The sequence below is a fragment of the Sinocyclocheilus grahami genome, unplaced genomic scaffold (assembly GCF_001515645.1).
Source record: "Sinocyclocheilus grahami isolate Dianchi unplaced genomic scaffold, SAMN03320097.WGS_v1.1 scaffold670.1, whole genome shotgun sequence".
Classification (NCBI taxonomy): Eukaryota; Metazoa; Chordata; class Actinopteri; order Cypriniformes; family Cyprinidae; genus Sinocyclocheilus; species Sinocyclocheilus grahami.
The window spans coordinates 532,207-555,151 of record NW_015505849.1 but is presented as its reverse complement, the minus strand read 5'-3'; the positions used below and the strand labels follow the sequence as shown (position 1 = coordinate 555,151).

Genomic DNA, 22,945 nt, shown 5'->3' with positions numbered 1-22,945 from the left:
GTAGGATTTTTAAAGAATTTATGGGCTGTCGCTGGGCAACATGGATTTTCAACTCCCTCCAAAGATTTTCTATGGGGTTGAGATCTGGAGCCTGGCTAGGCCACTCCAGGACCTTGAAATGCTTCTTACGAAGCCACTCCTTCGTTGCCCGGGCGGTGTGTTTGGGATCATTGTCATGCTGAAAGACCCAGCCACGTTTCATCTTCAGTGCCCTTGCTGATGGAAGGAGGTTTTCACTCAATCTCACGATACATGGCCCCATTCATTCTTTCGTTTACACGGATCAGTTGTCCTGGTCCCTTTGCAGAAAAACAGCCCCAAAGCATGATGTTTCCACCCCCATGCTTCACAGTAGGTATGGTGTTCTTTGGATGCAACTCAGCATTCTTTCTTTTCCAAACATGACAAGTTGAGTTTTTACCAAAAAGTTCTATTTTGGTTTCATCTGATCATATGACATTCTCCCAATCCTCTTCTGGATCATTCAAATGCTCTCTAGCAAACTTCAGATGGGCCTGGACATGTACTGGCTTAAGCAGGGGGACACGTCTGTCACTGCAGGATTTGAGTCCCTGGCGGTGCAGTGTGTTACTGATGGTAGCCTTTGTTACTTTGGTCCCAGCTCTCTGCAGGTCATTCACTAGGTCCCCCCGTGTGGTTCTGGGATTTTTGCTCACAGTTCTTGTGATCATTTTGACCCCACGGGGTGAGATCTTGCGTGGAGCCCCAGATCGAGGGAGATTATCAGTGGTCTTGTATGTCTTCCATTTTCTAATAATTGCTCCCACATTTGATTTCTTCACACCAAGCTGCTTACTTATTGCAGATTCAGTCTTCCCAGCCTGGTGCAGGTCTACAATTTTGTTTCTGGTGTCCTTTGTCAGCTCTTTGGTCTTGGCCATGGTGGAGTTTGGAGTGTGACTGTTTGAGGTTGTGGACAGGTGTCTTTTATACTGACAACGAGTTCAAACAGATGCCATTAATACAGGTAACGAGTGGAGGACAGAGGAGCCTCTTAAAGAAGAAGTTACAGGTCTGTGAGGGCCAGAAATATTGCTTGTTTGTAGGTGACCAAATACTTATTTTACCAAGGAATTTACCAATTAATTCTTTAAAAATCCTACAATGTGATTTTCTGGATTTTTTTTCTCATTTTGTCTCTCATAGTTGAGGTATACCTATGATGAAAATTACAGGCCTCTCTCATCTTTTTAAGTGGGAGAACTTGCACAATTGGTGGCTGACTAAATACTTTTTTGCCCCACTGTAGATGCCACTTGCTGAAATCATGTGCTAATGTTGCATACAGTTTGAAATGTTTATTGTGGAATAATTCACTCTTTCACTGACTAAGAGTTCTATACAGCATATACTGCTCACTATTTAGGTAGTAAACTAGTATTCTCTTAGAATAGTAGCCAAACACATAGCATTGCACAGTCCTCTAAATCCTCTTTATTTTATTTATGTATTTTCAGTAGAATGCCTATTTTCATTTCAAATGAAATGTTAAACTATTTTTTAACTAGATAATTGGATCTAACTGTGGTTGTTAACATGACTGACCCATTGGGCTTTTGTGCATAATGCTCAGTCGTCTCCTTGTATTAGGATGCTGAGGCTATTTACCAGTGGCTCTGTGAGTTTCAGCTTGAGCAGTACACATCTAATTTCCTCACAGCTGGCTATGATGTGCCCACAATCAGCAGAATGACCCCTGAGGTGAGGCCATCTTTTTGTGTATAAGCATTTAAGTACGTTTGCATCCTGCTGCATTTCTGGCACAACACATTGGTATTCATTACTGCTTTCGATAGATTTCAAAGCTGAACATACCGTCATCATTCATTTTTTAAGTGTATCAATCTGCTTTTTATGTTCTAGGATCTCACAGCTATTGGTGTTACAAAGCCTGGCCACCGCAAGAAGATCTCCACGGAGATAGGCTACATGAATATCCCTGAATGGTTGCCAGATTACATTCCAGTAATTCAGTGCTATATTTTCATATGAACAGTTTTAAATGTTTACATAAACATACATGTGCTGTACAGGTTCAAGGTTATGACACTAATGAGAGCTTCTGGAGTTCATAAACAGATGATTGCTAGATTCATATCACAGACATTGACTTTTATATGCTTAACCAACTGAGGCACAGCGAGGATTAATCAAATGAAATAAAAGCAGCACCTTTATATTTGTCTGTTTGTTTCAGTCTGATATTGGGAAGTGGCTCAGTGCTATTGGGCTGCCACAATACCAGAAAAAGCTAGCGGAGAATGGTTATGACTCCATCAACATAGTGCAGGATATCACATGGGAGGATCTACAGGAAATTGGCATCACTAAACTGGGTAAGTGGATGGATGGATACACTACCGTTGAATTTGTTTCTTTTAGTGATTTAAAAAAAAAGTTTTTGAAAGCCTTTGTTCACACAGGCTGCATTTATTTGATCAAAAATACAGTAAAATATACAGTAATATTGTGAAATATTATTACAATTTTAAAAAACTCTTTTCTATTTTAATATATTTTAAAATATAATTTATTCCTGTTTTTTTTTCATGGCAAAGCTGAATTTACTCAGCCATTACTCTAGTCTTCAGTTTCAGAAATCTGTCTGTTGTGCTGATTTGGCATTCAAGAATTTCTTAGGAAATTTCTTATCAATGTTCAAATGAACTGTGCTGCTTAATATTTTTGTGGAAACTGTAATACATCGGGATTCTTTAATGAATATACAGTAAAGTTAAAAAACTTTAAGCTTTATTTGAAATAGAAATCTTGTAACATTATAAATGTTTTGACTGTCACTTTTGAGCAATTTAATGCATCCTTGCTGCAAAAAAAAAAATTTACTGACCAAACATTTGAGTGGTAGATAGATTGCACAAATGCATTTAAATGGTGCTGTGGATTCAAGCCTAGATATAAAACATCAGTCATATATTTAATAGATATAAATATCAGATATAAAATATGCCCATGTACACAAGATTCCAAAACCACATTTCTTTTTCCAGAGTGTTTGGTTTTCTAAACATACATCTGTGGATTGACATGTTGTTTATCTACAGGCCATCAGAAAAAGCTGATGCTTGCTGTTAAGAAGCTGAGTGACGTCGAGAAGGCTCGTAAGAACCAGGCTGAAGGGCAGGCATTGCTACAGCGCAGGAGACTTCCTCCTGCCCTCGAGCTGGTGGCCATCGAGCATCACGACAGCTCTGAATGCCCCTCATCACCTCTATCACCAAAGATGCTCACCTTCCAGGACAGTGAGCTGAGCATTGAGCTACAGAACGCCATGGCTCGCAGCGGATACGGTGGAGGCCAAGATGGTCTCGGAAACATGAGTGGAACAGCCATGCGTCTTAGTCAAGAAAGCATTGGTACACGGTCAGGAGGGTCGGGACGGTCGCAAGAGCGTCCAATGGCATCGGTATCCCCCAACAGCCGCTCACAAGAGAGCCTGGGCAGCATGGACAACAGTCCCATCAAGGAACAATATGCCATTAGGGAATCTCAGGATAGAAGCCAAATATCACCTGTCAAAATGGCGCCAGTGTTGCCGCTACAACCTCATCAGCCCACATCTGGCAGTCCAGCAAGGACGCCACCCATAACCACTAGTAAAATAGCATGTTTTGCATATCCACCCGTCCTCACCAAACCTAGACCGGTGGTTTCTCCCTCTCAGCCCCATCATGGATCACCTCTTCAGAGGGGCTTTAGCTACCTGCAGCATCAAAACTGCAACGCCAACATTGGAAGCCCAAGTCCAATCAGAGCCATGCAGCCAAATGGGGAGACATTGCGATCCAAAAAATGGACTCAGAGTCTTTCACGCTATGCTATGTCGGATGGAGAGAATGAAAAAGATGACATCTCAGCTCCTTCGATAACTTCCACCAATGTGGCATCTTATGCCACGCTTACTCGCAAACCCAGCCGCAGCCAACCGTCTTACAGTTCCAGTGAGCATCAAGTGGGGCGCAGTCATTCCTTCGCCATACGTGCCAAGAGGAAAGGTCCTCCTCCTCCCCCTCCAAAGCGACTAAGCTCTGCCCCGAATGGGGTCACTACAAGTGAGGTTGAAACGGAGAGCGCAGGAAGTGTCAGAAGCATTGCATCCAGGCTGGAGAACAGTACAGGAAGCCCCAACAAGACATGCAACAGCCCTGTTTTTAAAGCCATGTCCCCAGCCATCTCACCAAAAAATATGGAAAACTGTAGGAGGACTACTAGTGAATCTTCCGTGTATGAAACGAAGCATGGTGGAGAAAATCCTGCTGGTAAAAACATCAGCCCTCTGAGGAACCAACAAGGTTCAACATCCTCACAGGAGAGCATACCTTTCGCTGAAGAGGGCAAAGTTACCATCAAACAAAGGACCAAAATAGCATCCTCTAAGATAGAGTCTGAGACCGGTGTTGAAATTCTGAAGCTGGCGCAATCTATCAGATCATCCCTAGAGGTGCCTGAGTTTAACTTAAAGGAATCAGACACAGTCAAAAGGAGACACAAGCCAAAAGAACTGCAGAAAGGTCAGGGCACCAGCACAGAAATAGGAAATGAGAAGGCCACAGAGACCGAGATGGTCTCACAATGCATGCAGAATGGTGGATTGACAAAAAATCCTTTTAAATCTGGCCTCTCTCTGAAACCAGGATCTCCACATAAACCTCCCACCCCTTCTAAGCCCACACGTCATTCTTCTGCAGCAAACTCAGGTACTGCTATGTGTTAAGGCTATTATTTAAAGTGAGAAAAAAAGCACTTAGTATAAATTATAATTTTTTTTAAATGTCAGTTCGAAGATTGTATTAGAGAAGGATTTTTTAGAGATGCACCGATTGTAATTTTCTTGGCCGATTTCGATTTTTTTGTTAGTGTGATCTGCCGATACCGATTTTTGCCGATTCCGATTTTCTTTCTAAGAACTAATTCACAGCATATACAAACAACAATCTACTTTTCTTTTCAACGCAAAGTTTTATTTTCGTTAAAAAAACACAAGTAAAAAGTCAGTAAAAAAAAATTGCAAACAACAGCACAAATAAATGCAATGAGCTATGAACCTAAGTTTTTCGGGTTAAGTACGTTTTTATTCAGGTAAGAAATACTACAGAAATTAAAGTAATCAAATGTAAAATAACACTGTGTTATTTTACATTTGATTACTTTAATTTCTGTAGTCTTCATTGTACAAATTAAATACAGATTAATGCTTACCATTAAAGTTATAAAACGTATTCAGTCAAGAACAGAAAGTGATTTTCTTTGTCTTTTCTTCTTTGATTAACATGACAGACAGCAGCAGGAATATTGGACTGCGGTCACTTTAAGAGTTTAACCACGGACCCAATATACTGTTACACAACATGCGTTCTCTAGTGATGGGAAGTCCGGCTCTTATCAAAGATTCGGCTCTTTTGGCTCGGCTCCCTAAGAAGAGCCGGCTCGTACGGCTCCCAAATGGCTCTTCATTTAGTATCACTCGGAGCCTTCTATTTTAGCCCAATTTAGCAATTGTGAATGGTTTGCGTATTGGTAAGCAATTTTTTATTCAGTGCTTTTATAATAGCCTTATATGTATGCATTTTTTTTCGTTACAAGAAATACAGTTACTATTATTTAACATTTTAATAAAACCTTAATTGAACACAAAACCACAGCAACCACAGCAAATAAATAAATAAAGGCAAAAGTTTTAACATTAAGACACTTTAATCTTTAGTGCAGGTTGGCATTCAGAAATATCAGATGCCCCAGCTTGGATGTGCTGATGCGATTTCTCCTCTGTGATTATTTGTCCTGTTTTTGAGAAGACTCTCTCTGAAGGGACCGATGTTGCAACAATGCAGTGTCTTCCTACCTTAAAGGCAGAGTAAGTGATTTTTCAAAAACACTTTAGAAAACTGATTCGGGCCGAATCGCAAAACAAACTGGTAGCCAATCAGCAATAAGGGGCGTGTCTACTCGTGATGTGGAGGAGAGCGCGTTCAGTGCATGGGACAGACATTAGCCGAGCCGAGCGACAGAAAGATAGAGATGGCGGATAAAAAACAAACAAAAGAAGAAAACGTCTGCGGAACGATAAAGCAAGAAGTAGGACCCGTGTAAATATCGAATCAGCTTTCCAGCGCTGGAGAGAACTCAAGGATCGGAGGCCTGCGATCGGACGCCGAGGTTGCTTTGTTTCTTCTCAATAGGTGAGTAACACCGTGTCTACAACAGCTAAAGTCTGCCTACACTGGACGCGATCAAACGACCGTTGAAAACCATTTGAAATTTGTGTCAGCACGTCATAAATGGAACCGGGCAGCAGTTTTCTGTCGGGGATTTGTTGCGCCGCTCACGTCCGTAGACCCGGTATAACATTGGTTTTGCTTTGTTTCACAGAACTAATCGTTGCCTGGGTTGCGTACGTATATGTGGGGCGGAGCTATCAAAATAGGGGCAAGACCCTTTTGGGGTAGGGGCGTGTTTGTTTTGGTGATTTCAAATATCAACATTGGCTACCAGAAATCACTTACTCTGCCTTTAACCAACACGCTTGTGTTTAAATCCGGCTCCCCCGTCTCTCTCTGTCGCTCTGTTACTCATTTTGGTATTTGTGGCTCACAAGCTGTTTGAGACTGAGCGGCTTGTGCGCTCCACTAATACAGATCAGTGGTGGTGCGCGCGCTTTTGGTGTAAGCGTGAAACCTGCGGGAATGACTAAAATAATGTGCAATACAAGCACTATTTAACCGGAGCGAATGAGACGTGTGTGTGAGAGAAGGGGTCGTCGGAGAGAAGGGAACGAGAATGCGCGGCTGATATTATTGCCTGTGCCACTGGTAACAAAACGGATCGGCTCGGAATCGGAAAGAAGTGAGACTGACTGGTCCGATCATGGCCGATCATGAGGAAAATCGACCGATTACGATCCCGATCGATCGGTGCATCGCTAGGATTTGTATTTAAAAATTAATTTTAAAACCATTTTTATTTTGAACAAATGCATAGCTACTTCCAAACATACACTATTGTTAAAAAGTTTGGGGTCAGTATGATTTTTTTTTTTCCTGAAATAAATCAGGAAAGGGTGCAAGGATGCAATAAATTGTTTAAAAGTGACAGTAAAGACGTTATAAAGTTACAAAAGATTTCATTTAATATAAATGCTGATTTTTTTTCTTTATCAATTAAAGAATCCTGAAAAAATATATCACAGTTTACTCAACACCATTGAGCAGCACAGCTGTTTGCTACATTAATAAGAAGAAATGTTTCTTGATCACCAAATAAGCATATTAGAATGATTTCTGAAGGAACATGTGACTGATGACTGGAGTAATAGCTGCTGAAAATCAGCTTTGTCATCACAATAATAAATTATATTTTAAAATACTGTAACATAGAAAACAGTTTTTTAAATTTTTCTCTGTTTATTATTTTTTTGTTTATTAAATGCAGCCTTGGTGAGAATAAGAGACTTTAAAAAAATTCTTACTGACCCCCAAACTTTTGAACAGTAGTCAAAATATGAATGTGTAGGTCTTAAAGGCTCATTTACAGCGTAATTATGTTAATGCCTGAAAACAAGATGCTTTGAATGCATGTTAGAGATGATGACATCTTATTTGTCATTCTCGGCTTTAAACATCAGAATTTATTTCCTCCAATTACCAATAAATCACATCAGCACCGAAGTATCTGAAAATTGGTCTTTATATGCATGATATTATTTAAATAATGCAGAGGTGATCTGATCACACATTAGAGGCGTTTAAAGATGTTCAGCTTAATCTGTCTTTATTTACAGCTGTAAATATCAGCTGTAATTGATGCTTTATTTGGAATTTTTCATTTGTTAAAATCAATGTGTAAGCCCATTTTACTTATGTAATATGATGTATTTCTGAGTCAAAAAAATGGAGTAGCACTTTATTTTAAGGACCATTTCTCACTATTAACTAGCATGCATGTTACTAGCATATTGGCTGTTTATTTTGTACTTGTAAAGCATATATTAATGCCTTATTTTGCGTAATCATATTTTAGATCCCTCAACCCTACCCCATACCTAAACTTAACAACTACATTACTATTAATAAGCAGCAAATTAGAAGTTTATTGAGGCAAAAGTCATGGTTAATAGTTAGTTGACAGTGATTTCTGTTAATTGCCAGTGCAACATTTCTAATTCTTTTCATCGAATTTATATTTTATTTTACATTTATTTCAGTGACCAAAAACGCTGAATAATAGTTTTAGTTTCAGTTAATGATTGATGCTATAAAAAAAAAAAAAACTAGCCCTGGAATTCTCACAAACATTTGCCCATGGTTCTACTTGTTAACTAATGCTCTACTAAATTATTGTTCTATCTCCACCTTTTGGCTGTCGTCAATTTTCTTCAGGACGGACAGTCAGTGTCGTACAGAGCGTGGCCTTTGCCGTCTCACCTCCATGTAGTCCTCTGGCTCGCTGTACACTAAACAAAGCACCTCAAGGTCAGTCTGTACTGGCAGGAAAGTCACAGGCTGTGACGGAAGGCCAGCACATGCTGGTCCACAAACGACTTGAGCAAACCAGCACGTCTCTCGAGGCGGCACTTAAAGTTGTGGAGAAGAAGTTGTCTCAGGAAGATCCAGCAGACAGGTAACACAGGATATCACATAGGAGGATCTACAGGATCTTTTGTCTTTTTGTAACTGTCCTTTTTGTCATGGTCCGAAAAGTATTAAACAGATTGAATCCACTTTTTCACACAGTACTGTAGAGGAAATTCTGTATTTTGATGAGACAGGTTTGCAGATGACTGAATGACCGCTTGTCACAACAAGCCCGCTGGGAAATCTAGCAATAGGTGATCTCCCTAAAGCTAGTGTTTGTTTTTCCTTTGACTCTTTGATTGTTTTGGCTGCCATGAAGACAGATTGTTGATGTCTTTATCTCACGGACGGAGACAGATGGTGTCTTTACAGTTTGGACTTTCATTTGACTCCCTTCCTATTTTGTCACAACAAATCCACTCTCAGCAGTGTAGCTGGTCAATCTGTCTGCGTTGAACCACATTTTGCATTTTGAACAGATTTAGATCATAGTGTAGCATATGCTAATCCAAGACAAACTCCCTGTCATAGTGTTTTAAATATAGGGATGCTGTGAAATCTAATCCTGATGGTTTCGTTACTAGCATGCTAACTACTGGTACTGATACTGTTATATACTATGCCAAACACTATATACTGTATACTGGTTACTATTTTTTTTTAAATAGTAAGTAAAACATTAAAAAAATTTAAACGGTAGAATGCTACACCACATGACCTCAGCATTAGATCTTTTTTTTTTTTTTTTTTTTTGGAAATGTCTCTTGCTCACACAGGCTATGTTTATTTGATCATAAAAACAGTAAAAAACATATTGTGAAATATTATTACAACTTAAAATAACTGTTTTCTATTTAATATACTTAAAGAAAATAAAGAAAAAATAGTGAATTTTCAGCAGCCATTACTTCAGTTTCAAAATTTCATTTTTTTTTTACTTAAAATGTTTACATTTAATTCAATGTGTTACTTGCCATTTTTTGTACTTCTAAAATTTACTAGCAATTTCTGAGTGAAAATTGTTTCAAAGTAAATCCTACACCAGAATCACCAGGAATCATTCTGATATGGTGATTTGGTGCTCAATAAACATTTTTACTTTTTAAAACTATTGTGCTGTTTAATATATTTGTGGGAATAGTTATACATTTGTTTCAGGATTTCTTTGAAATAGATATCTTTTGTAACATTATATATATCTTTACAATCACTTCTAAACAGTTTAATGCATCCTTGCTAAATAAAAGTATTCTTTTTAAAATATCTAGCAGAATCCAAACTTTTAAATAGTGCATATTAATATGTTATTATTTGAAATAAAAATGGTTATTTTGGCCATTACGTGGGTAATATTATCTCCGGTTCATCTATCACACTAAAAGTTGAGATAAAATGATCGCATTGAAGGAATACGCCCACATTGCATCGCCAGCGGTCGCTCATGGTCCTGAGAACTGCAAACTCTCATTAAAATTAAAAATGACTACAGGCTGCTGTCAGTGTAAATACTCCTTTATTAAAGTGTTAGTTCACCCAAAAATTTTAATTCTGTCATTAATTACTCACCCTCATGTTGTTCCAAACCCGTAAGACCTTCGTTCATCTTCGGAACACAATTTAAGATATTTTATCTGGGTCAGCACCACCACACGCTCGCGCCATGGTACTGTCGTGAACGCGCGTCCACAAGTGATGCAGTAGAGATGAAAATGTGGAATAAAGTCGTTATTTTTGTTTTCTTTGTGCAAAAAAGTATTCTCGTAGCTTCATACTTTTACAGTTGAACCACTGATGTCACACGGACTACTTTGTCGATCATCTTGGTACTTTTCTGGACCTTGAATGTGGTAGTTACCTTGCTGTCTATGGGAGGGTCAGAGAGCCCTCTGATTTCATCAAAAATATCTTAAATTGTGTTCCGAAGATGAACGAAGGTCTTATGAGTTTCGAACAACACGAGGGTGAGTAATTCATGACAGAATTTTCATTTTTGGGTGAACTAACCCTTTAAGACATACACTTACAATACTCCCATACTAAACCTTCAACCCTCTACGGACACCTTGGCAATTGAATTGCCATTGGCTAGTAAATTTTTTAGTTCACTCGCCAGACTGATATATGAGCAATATCTCTCGAGTACGAGAGCGATATTGCGTTTATACAACAGTTCGACAGAACGTGTAATTAAACAAGAAACAATGGAGTGCCTAATAAAACCCTCTTTTGTGTGGAACTACTTCCTTCCGCTACGGATTTAAAGCTCAAGCTGACAGTTGACAGCTGACACTTTTAGAATTCGTATCAAGGGCATGTGCTGCTTCAGTTAGGTTATTAGTGAGAAATAATGAGGTTATAAGAGAGAAACAATGCGGCAAGACGTGCATACAAATGAGAGAAGAAAGAGACCGCGAAGCTAGACGTTTCTTATATTAACTAACGTACTCTACGATTAGCTCAGTGAATAATTAAAAAAAAAAACATAGACCTGGCTAGAACAAGCGGAGTGATACAAAATTGTGAAAGGTAGCTCCTGTAGCGATACCAGTACAATATCTCACGGTTCTCAACCAATCAGATTTGAGAACCAGAATGAACTGTTGTATAAATATATATAATAATAATAAAAACGTTTTTTTTTAATCTGAAAGTACACTCTTAACATCAGTCAGTCAAGCATTATAATATGATGATCAAGTATTATTTAATGATAGAACTTCAGTAATTAGAATTAAAACTTGATAACCATGTTTGAATGCATATTGATCATTTTATCTGAACATTTTAACTGGACTGGTGATGGTGCTTTTTTGGTCATTCAGTGTTTCTGGGGGGGGGGGAACTTGGGGAAAAAAACTAACAAAAATACTGATAATAATGAAACAAATTCTAAGAACAATATAAAACGCACTAAGGATTAATGAGCTGCTGGATTCATGAATATTAATCAGGTTGTGTGCGTTCGCTCGAACTGATTTGCTGAAATCAAATGAGGGACGATAATAGGTGAGCACCAGCCAATGAGATTGTCGTTTGTGCATTAGTTCCGCCTACTACAGGAAAACCCGGCAGTTCTTAAAAGCTGAAGAATTCAAAAGGAACGCTGTTATTTTGACAGGAAAATACAACAAAGAATATTGTTTACATGTAGCGCGTCAATTCTCTCTCTCTCTGCGTGTGTGTGAGATAAAGCTATGGCGAGTCGTGCGCTTCACACAAGAGTTTACGGTACGTCAAATACAGGTGCGCTGCGCATCCATTCAGATGAACTGAAAAATAGCACAGATCGCTTGATGGAGAGAGAAACTCTGAAGCGCTCGGTCCGAGTGTTCGGCGAGTGAAAATATATCTGTGCTAAACTTATACTTAGCCTCCAACTCACACACTGGCGAATAAAATCTGAGTAAAATCATTGGCTAATATTAGACATCATTTAGTCGACCAGAGTGAAGATTTACTCGCAATGTAAAGGGTTGACCTTGTTCTTTCTCTTCTTTCTCTCAGTGGCATTAACACAGTGAAGTCAGCTGGGAACATTCTTGATGATATTGGGAACATGTTCGATGATCTTGCTGACCAGCTGGAAGCCATGTTGGATTGACCTACTGTAATTCCTACAGGTATGACCTTTGTGTTGGACCTTCACATTGGAGCTTCTGGACGTGCAATGTCTAACTTTTCACACTTTGTTTACGCACTTTGGTGGTCCTGCTTACAAGTATTGGTTTTAACAGTTGAATTCAATTAGCCAATTTAAGATACCAGTAGTAACGGGCTGTTGGCTGGATCGTGCCTCAAATTTCCAAAAGATCCACTCAAGAACTTCCGCAATATCCCTTACCAAACTGTTGCTTTCTGCATCTTTGTCTCACTCGGACAGAACGTATCTGCAATGAAGGCTGCAGAATGTCAGCACTTACTGTTCAGATCTACTGTGCTAAAGCTCTTTCAACAGAGACGCTTTAATTTCCTGTTGTGCTCAGATCAAGACTCACAGTTGGCCTCTAGCGAATGGATATACTGTGTAAAATCGAAGTGAGATACAACCTGCTTCAAGTGCTCTGAGATTCATCACTCTTCAATTTTGTTTTCTGTAGACTGAAAGATCCTTTATTCTCTGTTCAAAAGCAATAATACAGCTGATCAAAAACATAACCAAGAAAATGATTGATTTATTAATGACCCAAACCTCATGGACCAAGTATGATTGACTGTACTGTAACTTTAACTATTAAAAAAGGTCCATGTCCTGCCAACAGATTCAATGTTATACAGTATATTTTTAGTTTCACTGTATATTGTATGTTTCAACCTTTGCATAAGAATTCAACTAGAGCTTAACATGTTAAGAAAATGACTTTTCTTAGCATATTAATAGTATATTTTGACAACCATTGTGTTTTGGGAAAGAGAAACATTTAATGGATTACATCTATTATATATTTTTGTACCAGAATGATAATTTATTGGGTTTGTCAGGTTAAAAAGGGACAGTCCCTTTTTGTGAATTCTGTCACTCTGACTGAAATTGACAAGCAAAAATAGAAACTGTTGCACTGTTTTTAGGCTCAGCTGACCAAAAGGGAACTTTTATTTTAATAAAATGGGGCCCATGTGGTTAAAACACACAAAAACATCACCAAACTATGATCTGGTATATGTTCAAATGGAGCATTCATTTATATTCACTTCTGACTCTTGTGCACATTTACCATCTTTATGTAGTGTATGAACTATGTATGTTTTATTGGATTAATTTATTTCTGCATGTACTGTACACTGGCAGGACGACCAGTACTTGACTGAAAGAGACCTTTCTCTAATTGTTTCATTGGAATTACATTGTTCAAAATAATTGTATATATAATAACTGCAAAAAAGACCAGACCATCCTGTTCTTGCATGCTTTTTTTTCTTCTAAGTAACAATCTGGAATTACAAGTTTTGTATTATGTGGCATAATGATATTTTAAAGGACTTTATGAAAACAGAACTGCTAGTGCTACGGTATCATTTAAATGAGCACTGTGTACTTTATTTCCAAAGTTCATTCCTTACTGCAGTGCTTTGTGTGGCATAGTGCTGTCAAAAACTAAAGACACGTGATCTGTTGCTTTGCCTGATTGGGGCCATCAGTATCATACAGTAAGTATAAATAGACCTCTAATTCATTCATTTGAACTACTTGAAGTATTATGTTTAATAAAATAAAATTGTCAAGAGATCAATCCTCAGACTACTCATGTCAAAGTGGCTCTAACATTTGTTTTATTATGTAGTGCCGGCTCATAGAAACTGTCCCTTGAACTCGTGAAATAGAAATTATTTTTGGTTTTATTGTAAAGACAAACACCAGAAACCGTGGGAAAACATGAAAATGGAATGACTTAAATCAGAAACACCAGAGAGGGAGAAAAGTGCAGAAAATTAAGAGTGCTCAGCCATTGAGCCAGCTGTCCTGGCATTTGGTGTAGTCACAGATCTCCTCTGGTTTGAACCACAGGTTGATCTCGGAGTTGGCACTTTCAACAGAATCACTGCCGTGAATGATGTTCCTGAAGTGAAAGCAATTTAATATGAGCAAATCAAAAACAAAAGTAAAAAACTAATTGTGAAAACATTATTACAATTTATAATGTTTTCTATTTTCATATATTTTAAAAAGTAATTTATTCCTTTAATGGCAAAGCTGAATTTTCAGCAGCTATTATTCCAGTCTTCATGACATGATGACCATTATTATTATCAATGCTGAAAACCGTTGTGCTGTTTAATATTTTTGTGGAAACTAATACATTTTTTCAAGATTCTTTGAACAGAAAGGAAAAAAAGCATTTATTTGAAATAGAAATCTTCTGTAACATTATAAATATCTTCTAAGCGGTTTTAATTAATTTAATGCCTTGCTGAATAAAAGTAACTTTTTTCAACATTAATATATATACAGTGGGTACGGAAAGTATTAAATAGACCCCCTTAAATTTTTCACTCTGTTATATTGACTTGTTGGGTCTTTCCCAAAAAGACTCATGGCTGTATTAGATCAAAAGGGTGCTTCTACTAAATACTGAGCAAAGGGTCTGAATACTTAGGACCATGTGATATTTCAGTTTTTCTTTTTTAATAAATCTGCAAAAATGTCAACAATTCTGTGTTTTTCTGTCAATATGGGGTGCTGTGTGTACATTAATGAGGAAAAAAATTAACAAATGATTTTAGCAAATGGCTGCAATATAACAAAGAGTGAAAAATTTAAGGGGGTCTGAATATTTTCCGTACCCACTGTATATATATATATATATATACACCCCGACCCCAAACTTTTGAACTGTATACATTTGTCTTTTTCTAACCAAATGTCTAAATAATTGATTGGTTTGCAGAGTGGATGTACACTTAAATATTAAATCTAACATTCAGGCAGTTATTTTCCATTACATTTACACATTCATTTTCAGGCGCTTTTTTTATAAACTATCTGCTGTTTAAAACACAGTCATCAAATTGATATTTTTGAATACAGCGTAAGATCTTACCGGACAACCTGAATGCAAAAGTCACCTCTGATAGTCCCAGGTTTGGAGTCAATGGGATTAGTCTCACCGAGCATTACTCTGCCAGTTTTTATAACATTAAAACCCTCCCACACCTAAAAGTATATCACAGAAATAACACTAGTACAATCACCTTTATGAAATTTATGAAGAATATTTATTAGCAATAAAGGAGAAATATTTTTAAATTCAAAGTGCCCTAGTCACATTCTGGGGAAAATAATATAAATAGGCTTACCATGGCAACCACAGGGCCAGAAGACATAAACCTAACAAGCCCAGGGAAGAAAGGCCGATCCTTCAGGTCACAGTAGTGCTGTCTCAGAAGATCCTCATCGGCCTGCATTGAAGACAAACATACAAAACATGAGCAAAAAAAGCATATAAAGTTTTGAGAATTAAATGATATATATATATATAGCAGGTGCAACTTTGCAGACCACAAGGATCTACAATTCTCAAAGATGATTGACAATTAGCATACAGTTTGGATTAGCGGTATGGTTCTGTTCTGGGCAAGAACTCCCTGCGCCTCCATGCAGCCTAGCATGGATGAGAGCATGGAGAGCAGCAATAACCCCCCCCAGGGTAAACAGAACAGAACTAACATAAATGTATTGCAGATATTAAGTTCAATCATTTTATGTACACATTTTTAGAATTAGTCTGATTCAAGGAGAATCAGAAGGCTGAATCCTGACTGACAGAGGAGGAGTTGGGGATGGAGGAGAGTAATTAGCTATTGAGCAATGCGAAAACTGCTGATAATACTGAGGGACCTTATATATGAATGCTTAGATAGGTGTCGTATTCCCACAGGTTGATGGGGATCGCTGAGAGTCATCTGATGCGAGCTTGACTAACGTGACCTGCCAGAACTAACGCTACGCTTGATTTAGAGTTAGTAATTGGTTTAACCCTGAGAAGACCAGCTCTAAATGGAGATTTCCACAATTAGAGACTAGAGACCTATAAGTAAAAACCAAGAATATATTAAGTTTTTAATCAGTTAAGTAATATAATAGAAACTTAATTAGAAAATCAATTTCAAATGCATTTCTAATACAATTATATATTTTTAAACATTTATTAGAAAGTCTTTTTTTCAGTGGCATCTGAGGGCATTTTTATAACCATATATATGTAAATAACTAGATGGTCACAGGGGATATAAATAGCAGGTGCAACCTTGCAGACCACAAGGAACTACAATTAGAGTTAGTAATTGATTTAACCCTTAGAAGACAAGTGTGTCTGAGAGAGAGCTTAAGTGCCCTCACACCAGGAGGAAGAAGGGAAAAGGGAAAATGTATAAAGTTTTAATGTGATTAAGTTTTTTAGAAAGTCATATGTGTGTGTGTGTGTGTGTATATATATATATCATCCTTGAGAGCTGAGCAGTGATTTAGGTGTCTTACTGCGAAATATATATATAAAAAAATCTATACATGTTAAAAATGTAGAAGTAAATGCATCTGTTGTCAATTTCGCCCTCTCAGCGCGCAGTTTTACCATTAAAAGAAAATGCAAGTCCTATTAAAACAATAGAGATAAAAACGGTTAACTCAATTTACCTGGATCAACTTCATTGCAACTAACTTGAAGCCTTTCTGTTCGAAACGCTTGATGATCTCTCCGATGAGCCCCCTCTGCACTCCATCAGGCTTGATGGCAATGAACGTGCGCTCTTCATTTCCAGACATTGGGCTTCAAATGGAAATAAATACCGGTACAACAACATAACATAACGCAACACAAAAACAGTATGACAGAAGTGCATTCAAACTTACGCCGTCGCACATTTGCCACACTGGGCTGGAGGTGTGGAGGGGGGTTTGGGTGATGAAACCCCTGAGCCCATCACTAATTACATGTCAAGTGACAGTGGGAGATCCTTCCTGCCCTGTCTTAACCCGCATGTCTTAACCGTGATCTGATCTGCTCGCTGTCCTCACATCCTGTCCTAGCACGTTATCTAATCACGATTTCACTTGAACAAACTTTATATCTCTGCCATTATCTATTCTAAAGAGACAATGAAGGCTAAAGTCATATCAAAATTATAATTTTCATTCGAATGCGACTTTCAGATTTAAACGGACACGTCTAGAAAACGATTATTATAGCTACGGGCTTCTTATATTCGGTAACATTTCTCTCATGCTTGCTTAAATCAGTGCACTGATAACATTCACCTGGGCATTGACATTTCATTTGTAAGAATACACGTTTGTCACATTGACAGTAATAAGATACTAAAAAGCAGTGAAAATATTTTTCTTACATTTTCTGATGACAGTTCACGAGTCGGAAGTGGATTCCTCACGCGCGAGCGCTTTCACTAATCCACGCTCATCTGCACTAAGTGTTTTCTGGAGGTGGGCGGAGACTGATTCCAGTGCATGGCATTCAGCGATACTTCATCTGTTGCGATGGAATGAAGCCAAAATTATGATAGGCAAAACATACATGTTGTAAAACCTTTACAAATCTCGCTTGATTTGACAAAATTATTAGGTTGTTATTTTCCACTGAGAAATATTCACATTTATATTATAATTTATATTTTACTCTAAAATATGTAATATTTATTACTATTATTTTCCTTTTCTTTTCTTTTCTTTTGAATGCATCTCTATTTATAAATGCATTAATAACGATTTAAAATGATTCACTCATTTAATGTTTTGTGCTTGTAAATTTAGTATCTTGTTTACAATCCTTTTTTTAACGGAGCTCTAAGGAGTTAGATTACTTCTAACATGTAATTGCACATCAAAATTCATCATGCATTGTGGCTTTATTGCAAAACACATTAGAGAATCATAAAATATCTGATTCGTTAAGTGCACCTAAAGCAATTTATCCACAGGCCACTAATCTAACAGCAGAGGGGCAGTGAGGGACTGATCAGAACTACGGTTAAGCCACATTACATCCTGCACATAGTACATGGTCATTACCTCTATCTGTAGAACATATTTCCCAGGTGAATTAGACCCATTAGACCATCTGTACAGTTAAGAAATATGCAGCAAATCCCTCAGCATCATATACTGAGTTAATCCTCTGGGAACCACTTCACTGCAGTCATGTCAGTTACTTAAACTTCCACATGCTCTTTTCCACAGTTCCATTAAATGCCTTATGCAACTGTCAGTTCAGTATCTAATGCATGCACCGTGTAGTGACACTTTACACTATTATTTGACCATTCATAGAGTCTTTTGACAACTACAGTGAAGGCATGCGAGGCAGTTAAATTTCAGCCTTGTGTAAAGAGACTGGGCATTTGAATGACAGTATTTCCTGGCAATTAAATGTTACAATTTGGTGGCTTGTAAGTCTCAGTCCTCTTAAATAAAGTATTGCACTGTACTGACAATAAAATGAAAAGCAGGAGTGTGGAAAGGAGTCTTCATTGCACGTAATTGTAATTCACTTAAATAAACCTTTTTTCTGGTTTAAACCTTTTTTTTTTTTTTGAATAGTTAATAGAATATAAAAAAATAGTGCAAACGAACAGCGCGCATCTGAAGTGTCTCTGAAGGAAATAATGCATTATTTATCGGCTTTAAGATATCGGCCAAATTTTCTTATCAGGCCGATACCGATAACAGAAAAAATGAGCCGATATGGGCCGATACCGATATGGTGGCCGATATATCGTGCATCCCTAATAGATAGTGTTGGCAAGCTTTACTGACTGCATAAATTATTGTGGGTTTTTTCTTGTTTTGTAAAAAATGCCAACAGAAAATATAATTTAAAAAGACATCTCGATAAACGTTTAGTTTTGGCTTGTCTAAGAAAATACTATATTAGTATGGTATATGGTCTATAATAACCTTTTATTTGCATACATTTTTATGCATTTGGGAAAATAAACATTTTGATTCATATTAAATTAAAATGTAAGATTTTAACCAAACCATAAGTATAATTTGAAAAAAAAAAAAACTAGTACATTTGGCTGAAACAATTTAGACTTTGTCCAAACTATAATTATTTTCAGTGTACATGCACTTATGCAGTCACATGCACACAAGCAAAAAAAGAAACAGAGAACACTAAGGTTTATATGTAGCCTTAATCAATAATGCAGTATGTGCAACTTTTCCTTACTATATACATGCTGTATATACAACCCTACCAAAGTTTTAGTGTTCTCACTCTCAGCCTGTTATCCATTTCAAAAATGACCCTGACATGACAAGAATGACTGCTGATAAACTTCATTCCAGTTTTAGCAATAATTCATGTTTGATTTCTCAACCCATCTTTCCTATTTGCAGTCAATGCAGTTTTGGCAACAGAGGGATTTATGATGCTGACCCTGAGAAAAAGACAAGAAACAAACAAGTCAAATGCCCCCAATAACCTCAATACCCAATCACTGTGCTATGGCTGGGGTAGTCATATTACTGACCAACATTTTTGTAGCAAAAGTTGGACCTTCACAAGTGAGTGTCAATTCAACAGAACCTGACAGGAACAATAATGTGATCTAAAGGTGCAATCACATTTACCGTTCGGGGAATTTCTGTAATCAATTCAATAGGAATCCACACGCAATCTGGAATATCGTTTGAGGGTGAAATATTTCAGATTCGACATTGTTTTCAAGTTGGTCAAGAGAATTTGCTGCATCCACCAACAGAAGTGACATATCTGTGAGGTCTGCTTCAAACATACACTCTTGACAATAAAGAAATATGACTTACACTTAAAGGAATAGTTCACCAAACAATAATAAAAATGGCTGAGAATTTTCTCACTGAAATGTTATCTGATGTAGATGATTGTTTCTTCATGGGAACAGATTTGGAGAAATTTACTGTTACATCACTTGCTCACCAATGGATCCTCTGCAGTGAATGGGTGCCATCAGAATGAGAATTTAAACAGCTGATAAAAACGTCACAATAATCCACAAGTAATCCATATGACTCTAGTCCAGTGATGGGCGAACTTGGCCCTTCCAGGCCACTTTCCTGCAGAGATTTGATCCAACCCTGATGAAACTCACCTGCCTGTAGCTTTCTAGTAGTCTTGAAGACAATGATTAGCTGGTTCAGGTGTGTTTGGTTAGAGTTGGAACTAAACTCTGAAGGAAAGTGACCTGGAAGGGCTAAGTTTGCCCACCCCTGCTCTAGTCCATCAATGAACAACTTGTGAAGTGAAAAGCTGTGTGCTTCTAAACGGTGCTTGATCTGTGCACATTTCTCACCTGATTCAGATGAGACTATTTATTTCTACTGGAAATATAATGGATAGAGGACTCGTATTGTAGTTGAAAACAACAGTATTTAAGTTAAAAATGTCAATGATAAATTTGTTTTCTTACAAACGTGCAACTTTTCACTTCACAAGTTGTTCATTGATGGACTGGAGTTATGTGGATTACTTGTGGATTATTGTAATGTTTTTATCAACTGTTTGAACTCTCATTCTGACGGCACCCATACACTGCCGAGGATCCATTGGTGAGCAAGTAATATAATGCTAAATTCCTCTAAATCTGTTCCAGTGAAGAAACACACTCATCTACATCTTTGGATTGCCTGAGAGTGAGTACATTTTCTTTCTTTTTTTTTTGGGTGAACTATTCCTTTAACACCAATTTGAAACGGCAATCTAGTTTATCATCCTTAGCTGTCATATAATGACTCTTATTTCCACATCCTTCCTTCGAACAGAATATGCACTTATCTGACTAAATGGATAAATAATCCTCTGCTAATCTCTCCAGGAGTACTAGATGGTTTGTATTCCATGCTCTATTTTTTTTACCAGGGCTTAAAGTAAGGATTAAATGAGGTAGCTGCCAAGTGGTAGTGTGAAGTACTGCCTCCTTCATAGTGACTGTAACTTTGATTTACTGTAAGTCACTCTAGATCTGGGTTTTTCCCCTTCAACAGAAATGTAGCCTATTTTTCAGTTTAAATACACATGGCTTCTCTAAATAAGTATCCTGCATATTTGGTATTAAACCCTGTTATTTGTTATATCTGATTAATGTGGCAGAATGTCAGTCAATCAGCACAAAAGCATTATGCAATGCTCACTGAGGTCTAACAGCTCTGAGGTGAAACTGCAGGAAATATAAGTAAAAGGTCTATTTTAAATTACACAATTTTCTCTACTATCTGTTCCATTTGCTTATAATCACATTTGTACTCCAGCAGCTTTATTCAGGTCGCCTCATGTAATTGTAAATCACTGTGATTTTTTTTGTGCTCTAATTTTCCGCATCATTTATTTGTCTGAGTTGTAGCAATCAGAGTGCACAGAACCAATAATAAATAGGTATTTTTAGTGTTAATTTTCTTTCATTAGAGACTTCATTAAATTATTATAGTTCTCAGATCAAGTCTGCTCCGGAGTTAGAAGACAAAACAGAAAGTGAAAAGTTGTTGCTCTTGCTTGACTGAAACTTCAGTATGAGGACGTTTGTAAACTGGCTTCCTACATACATAAGTGTATCCAGCTAATTTTTCAACGCGGAAGTAAGCTATTTTTTTTTTTTATGTGCAAGACTTAAAGTAAAATCAATCAATCAATCAATCAATCAATCAAAAAAAAAAAAACCTGAATAAGCAAGCAAGCTCTAAACAACAACACTAACAACAAAATTGGAACAAAAATTCCAATAATCACAAAAGTCAGGATGACAAGTTATTTAGAATGCAGATGTTTTAAAGTCATGTTCACCTTGAAGGTTACTAGCTGCTAAACGCTTTCCAGGTAGAATACAGAACATGTATGCCCAGCTATTATTTATTATTTACAAATTTTCACAAATATATCAAAAAGGCTTTTTAAGTGAGTTGACTTTAGCATCCAATGAGTATAATCTTAACTTTCACATTTTCTGATATCAGTAAAGATTTGAGCAACAAAATAATAAATTTTCATTCTCAGTGAATGTTCTCATTTTCAGCTGTAGGATTTTTCTTATGGTTTCACAGGTAATCATGAACCCAACCACCCCTCCCCTTCTCCACCTCCTTGATTCTACATAAAACCACACGAAGGCGGTGTAGGCAGTGCAGTCATTCCAGATGGCTTCATTCCTTCATTCTCAGCCTGCCAAACAGACGTTATCGACAGAGCAATCCAGCTGATGATAGATCTTCATTCAGCTGCCCTCCTGCATGGATGAATTTGGGGGAGCTGTAAATGAGGACTGGCATATGGTTGGTAATTTAGTGTGATTTACATATAAATTGATATAGAAAGAGAACTTCCATCCGTTCACAATTAACTTACTTGTACTCGTAGCTCGTTTAGTCCACTCGTCTCGAACTGGTAGCTGGGTACAAGTTCAAAGTGGAGATTTCAAAAGTCCGATCTAGTAAGGCACGTGGCGCCTTCATCTTGCAGTGCGTCAACCATTAAAGGCAGAGTAAGTGATTTCTGGTAGCCAATGTTGATATTTGAAATCACCAAAACAAACACGCCCCTACCCCAAAAGGGTCTCGCCTCTATTTTGATAGCTCCGCCCCACATATACGTACGCAACCCAGGCAACGATTAGTTCTGTGAAACAAAGCAAAACCAATGTTACACCGGGTCTACGGACGTGAGCGGCGCAACAAATCCCCGACAGAAAACTGCTGCCCGGTTCCATTTATGACGTGCTGACACAAATTTCAAATGGTTTTCAACAGTCGTTTGATCGCGTCCAGTGTAGGCAGACTTTAGCTGTTGAGAAGAAACAAAGCAACCTCGGCGTCCGATCGCAGGCCTCCGCTCCTTGAGTTCTCTCCAGAGCTGGAA

The 22,945-nt window shown here is 37.6% G+C and overlaps 2 protein-coding genes across 3 annotated transcripts in view; one reads left to right on the top strand and one right to left on the bottom strand.

Annotated features, from left to right (window-relative positions):
• LOC107558984 (caskin-2-like) overlaps nucleotides 1-12,227 on the top strand; it is a 50,504-nt gene extending 38,277 nt beyond the window's left edge. Inside the window, exons 13-18 of the mRNA XM_016242697.1 lie at nucleotides 1,612-1,722; nucleotides 1,885-1,986; nucleotides 2,219-2,357; nucleotides 3,084-4,736; nucleotides 8,415-8,655; nucleotides 12,114-12,227. Of these exons, the coding sequence (XP_016098183.1) occupies nucleotides 1,612-1,722; nucleotides 1,885-1,986; nucleotides 2,219-2,357; nucleotides 3,084-4,736; nucleotides 8,415-8,655; nucleotides 12,114-12,210 (2,343 nt within the window). The 3' untranslated portion in view covers nucleotides 12,211-12,227. The remainder of the gene's footprint in view (nucleotides 1-1,611; nucleotides 1,723-1,884; nucleotides 1,987-2,218; nucleotides 2,358-3,083; nucleotides 4,737-8,414; nucleotides 8,656-12,113) is intronic.
• Nucleotides 12,228-14,029: 1,802 nt separating this feature from the next.
• On the bottom strand, nucleotides 14,030-17,523 carry LOC107558983 (nucleoside diphosphate kinase A-like). 2 transcript variants are annotated; one of them, XM_016242695.1, is made up of 5 exons: nucleotides 17,448-17,523; nucleotides 16,738-16,870; nucleotides 15,402-15,503; nucleotides 15,146-15,258; nucleotides 14,030-14,164 (listed from the first exon to the last, which is right to left on the bottom strand). In XM_016242695.1, exons 2-5 carry the CDS (start codon nucleotides 16,864-16,866, stop codon nucleotides 14,047-14,049), a joined length of 462 nt encoding a protein of 153 aa, XP_016098181.1. In that variant the 5' UTR covers nucleotides 16,867-16,870; nucleotides 17,448-17,523; the 3' UTR covers nucleotides 14,030-14,046. The 2 variants fall into 2 exon arrangements, with proteins under 2 accessions (XP_016098181.1, XP_016098180.1); XM_016242694.1 differs by lacking the exon at nucleotides 17,448-17,523 and adding an exon at nucleotides 16,954-17,434.
• Nucleotides 17,524-22,945: the final 5,422 nt, after the last annotated feature.

Bases quoted from the DNA above. Each gene is read 5' to 3' on its own strand.
- LOC107558983 (XM_016242694.1), bottom strand. From the start codon at position 17,024: ATGGGCTCAGGGGTTTCATCACCCAAACCCCCCTCCACACCTCCAGCC. The intron at 16,871-16,953 runs GTAAGTTTGAAT...TTCCATTTGAAG, and splicing joins TGTGGCAAATGTGCGACGGC to CCCAATGTCTGGAAATGAAG. The intron at 15,259-15,401 runs GTAAGCCTATTT...ATATACTTTTAG, and splicing joins CTGGCCCTGTGGTTGCCATG to GTGTGGGAGGGTTTTAATGT.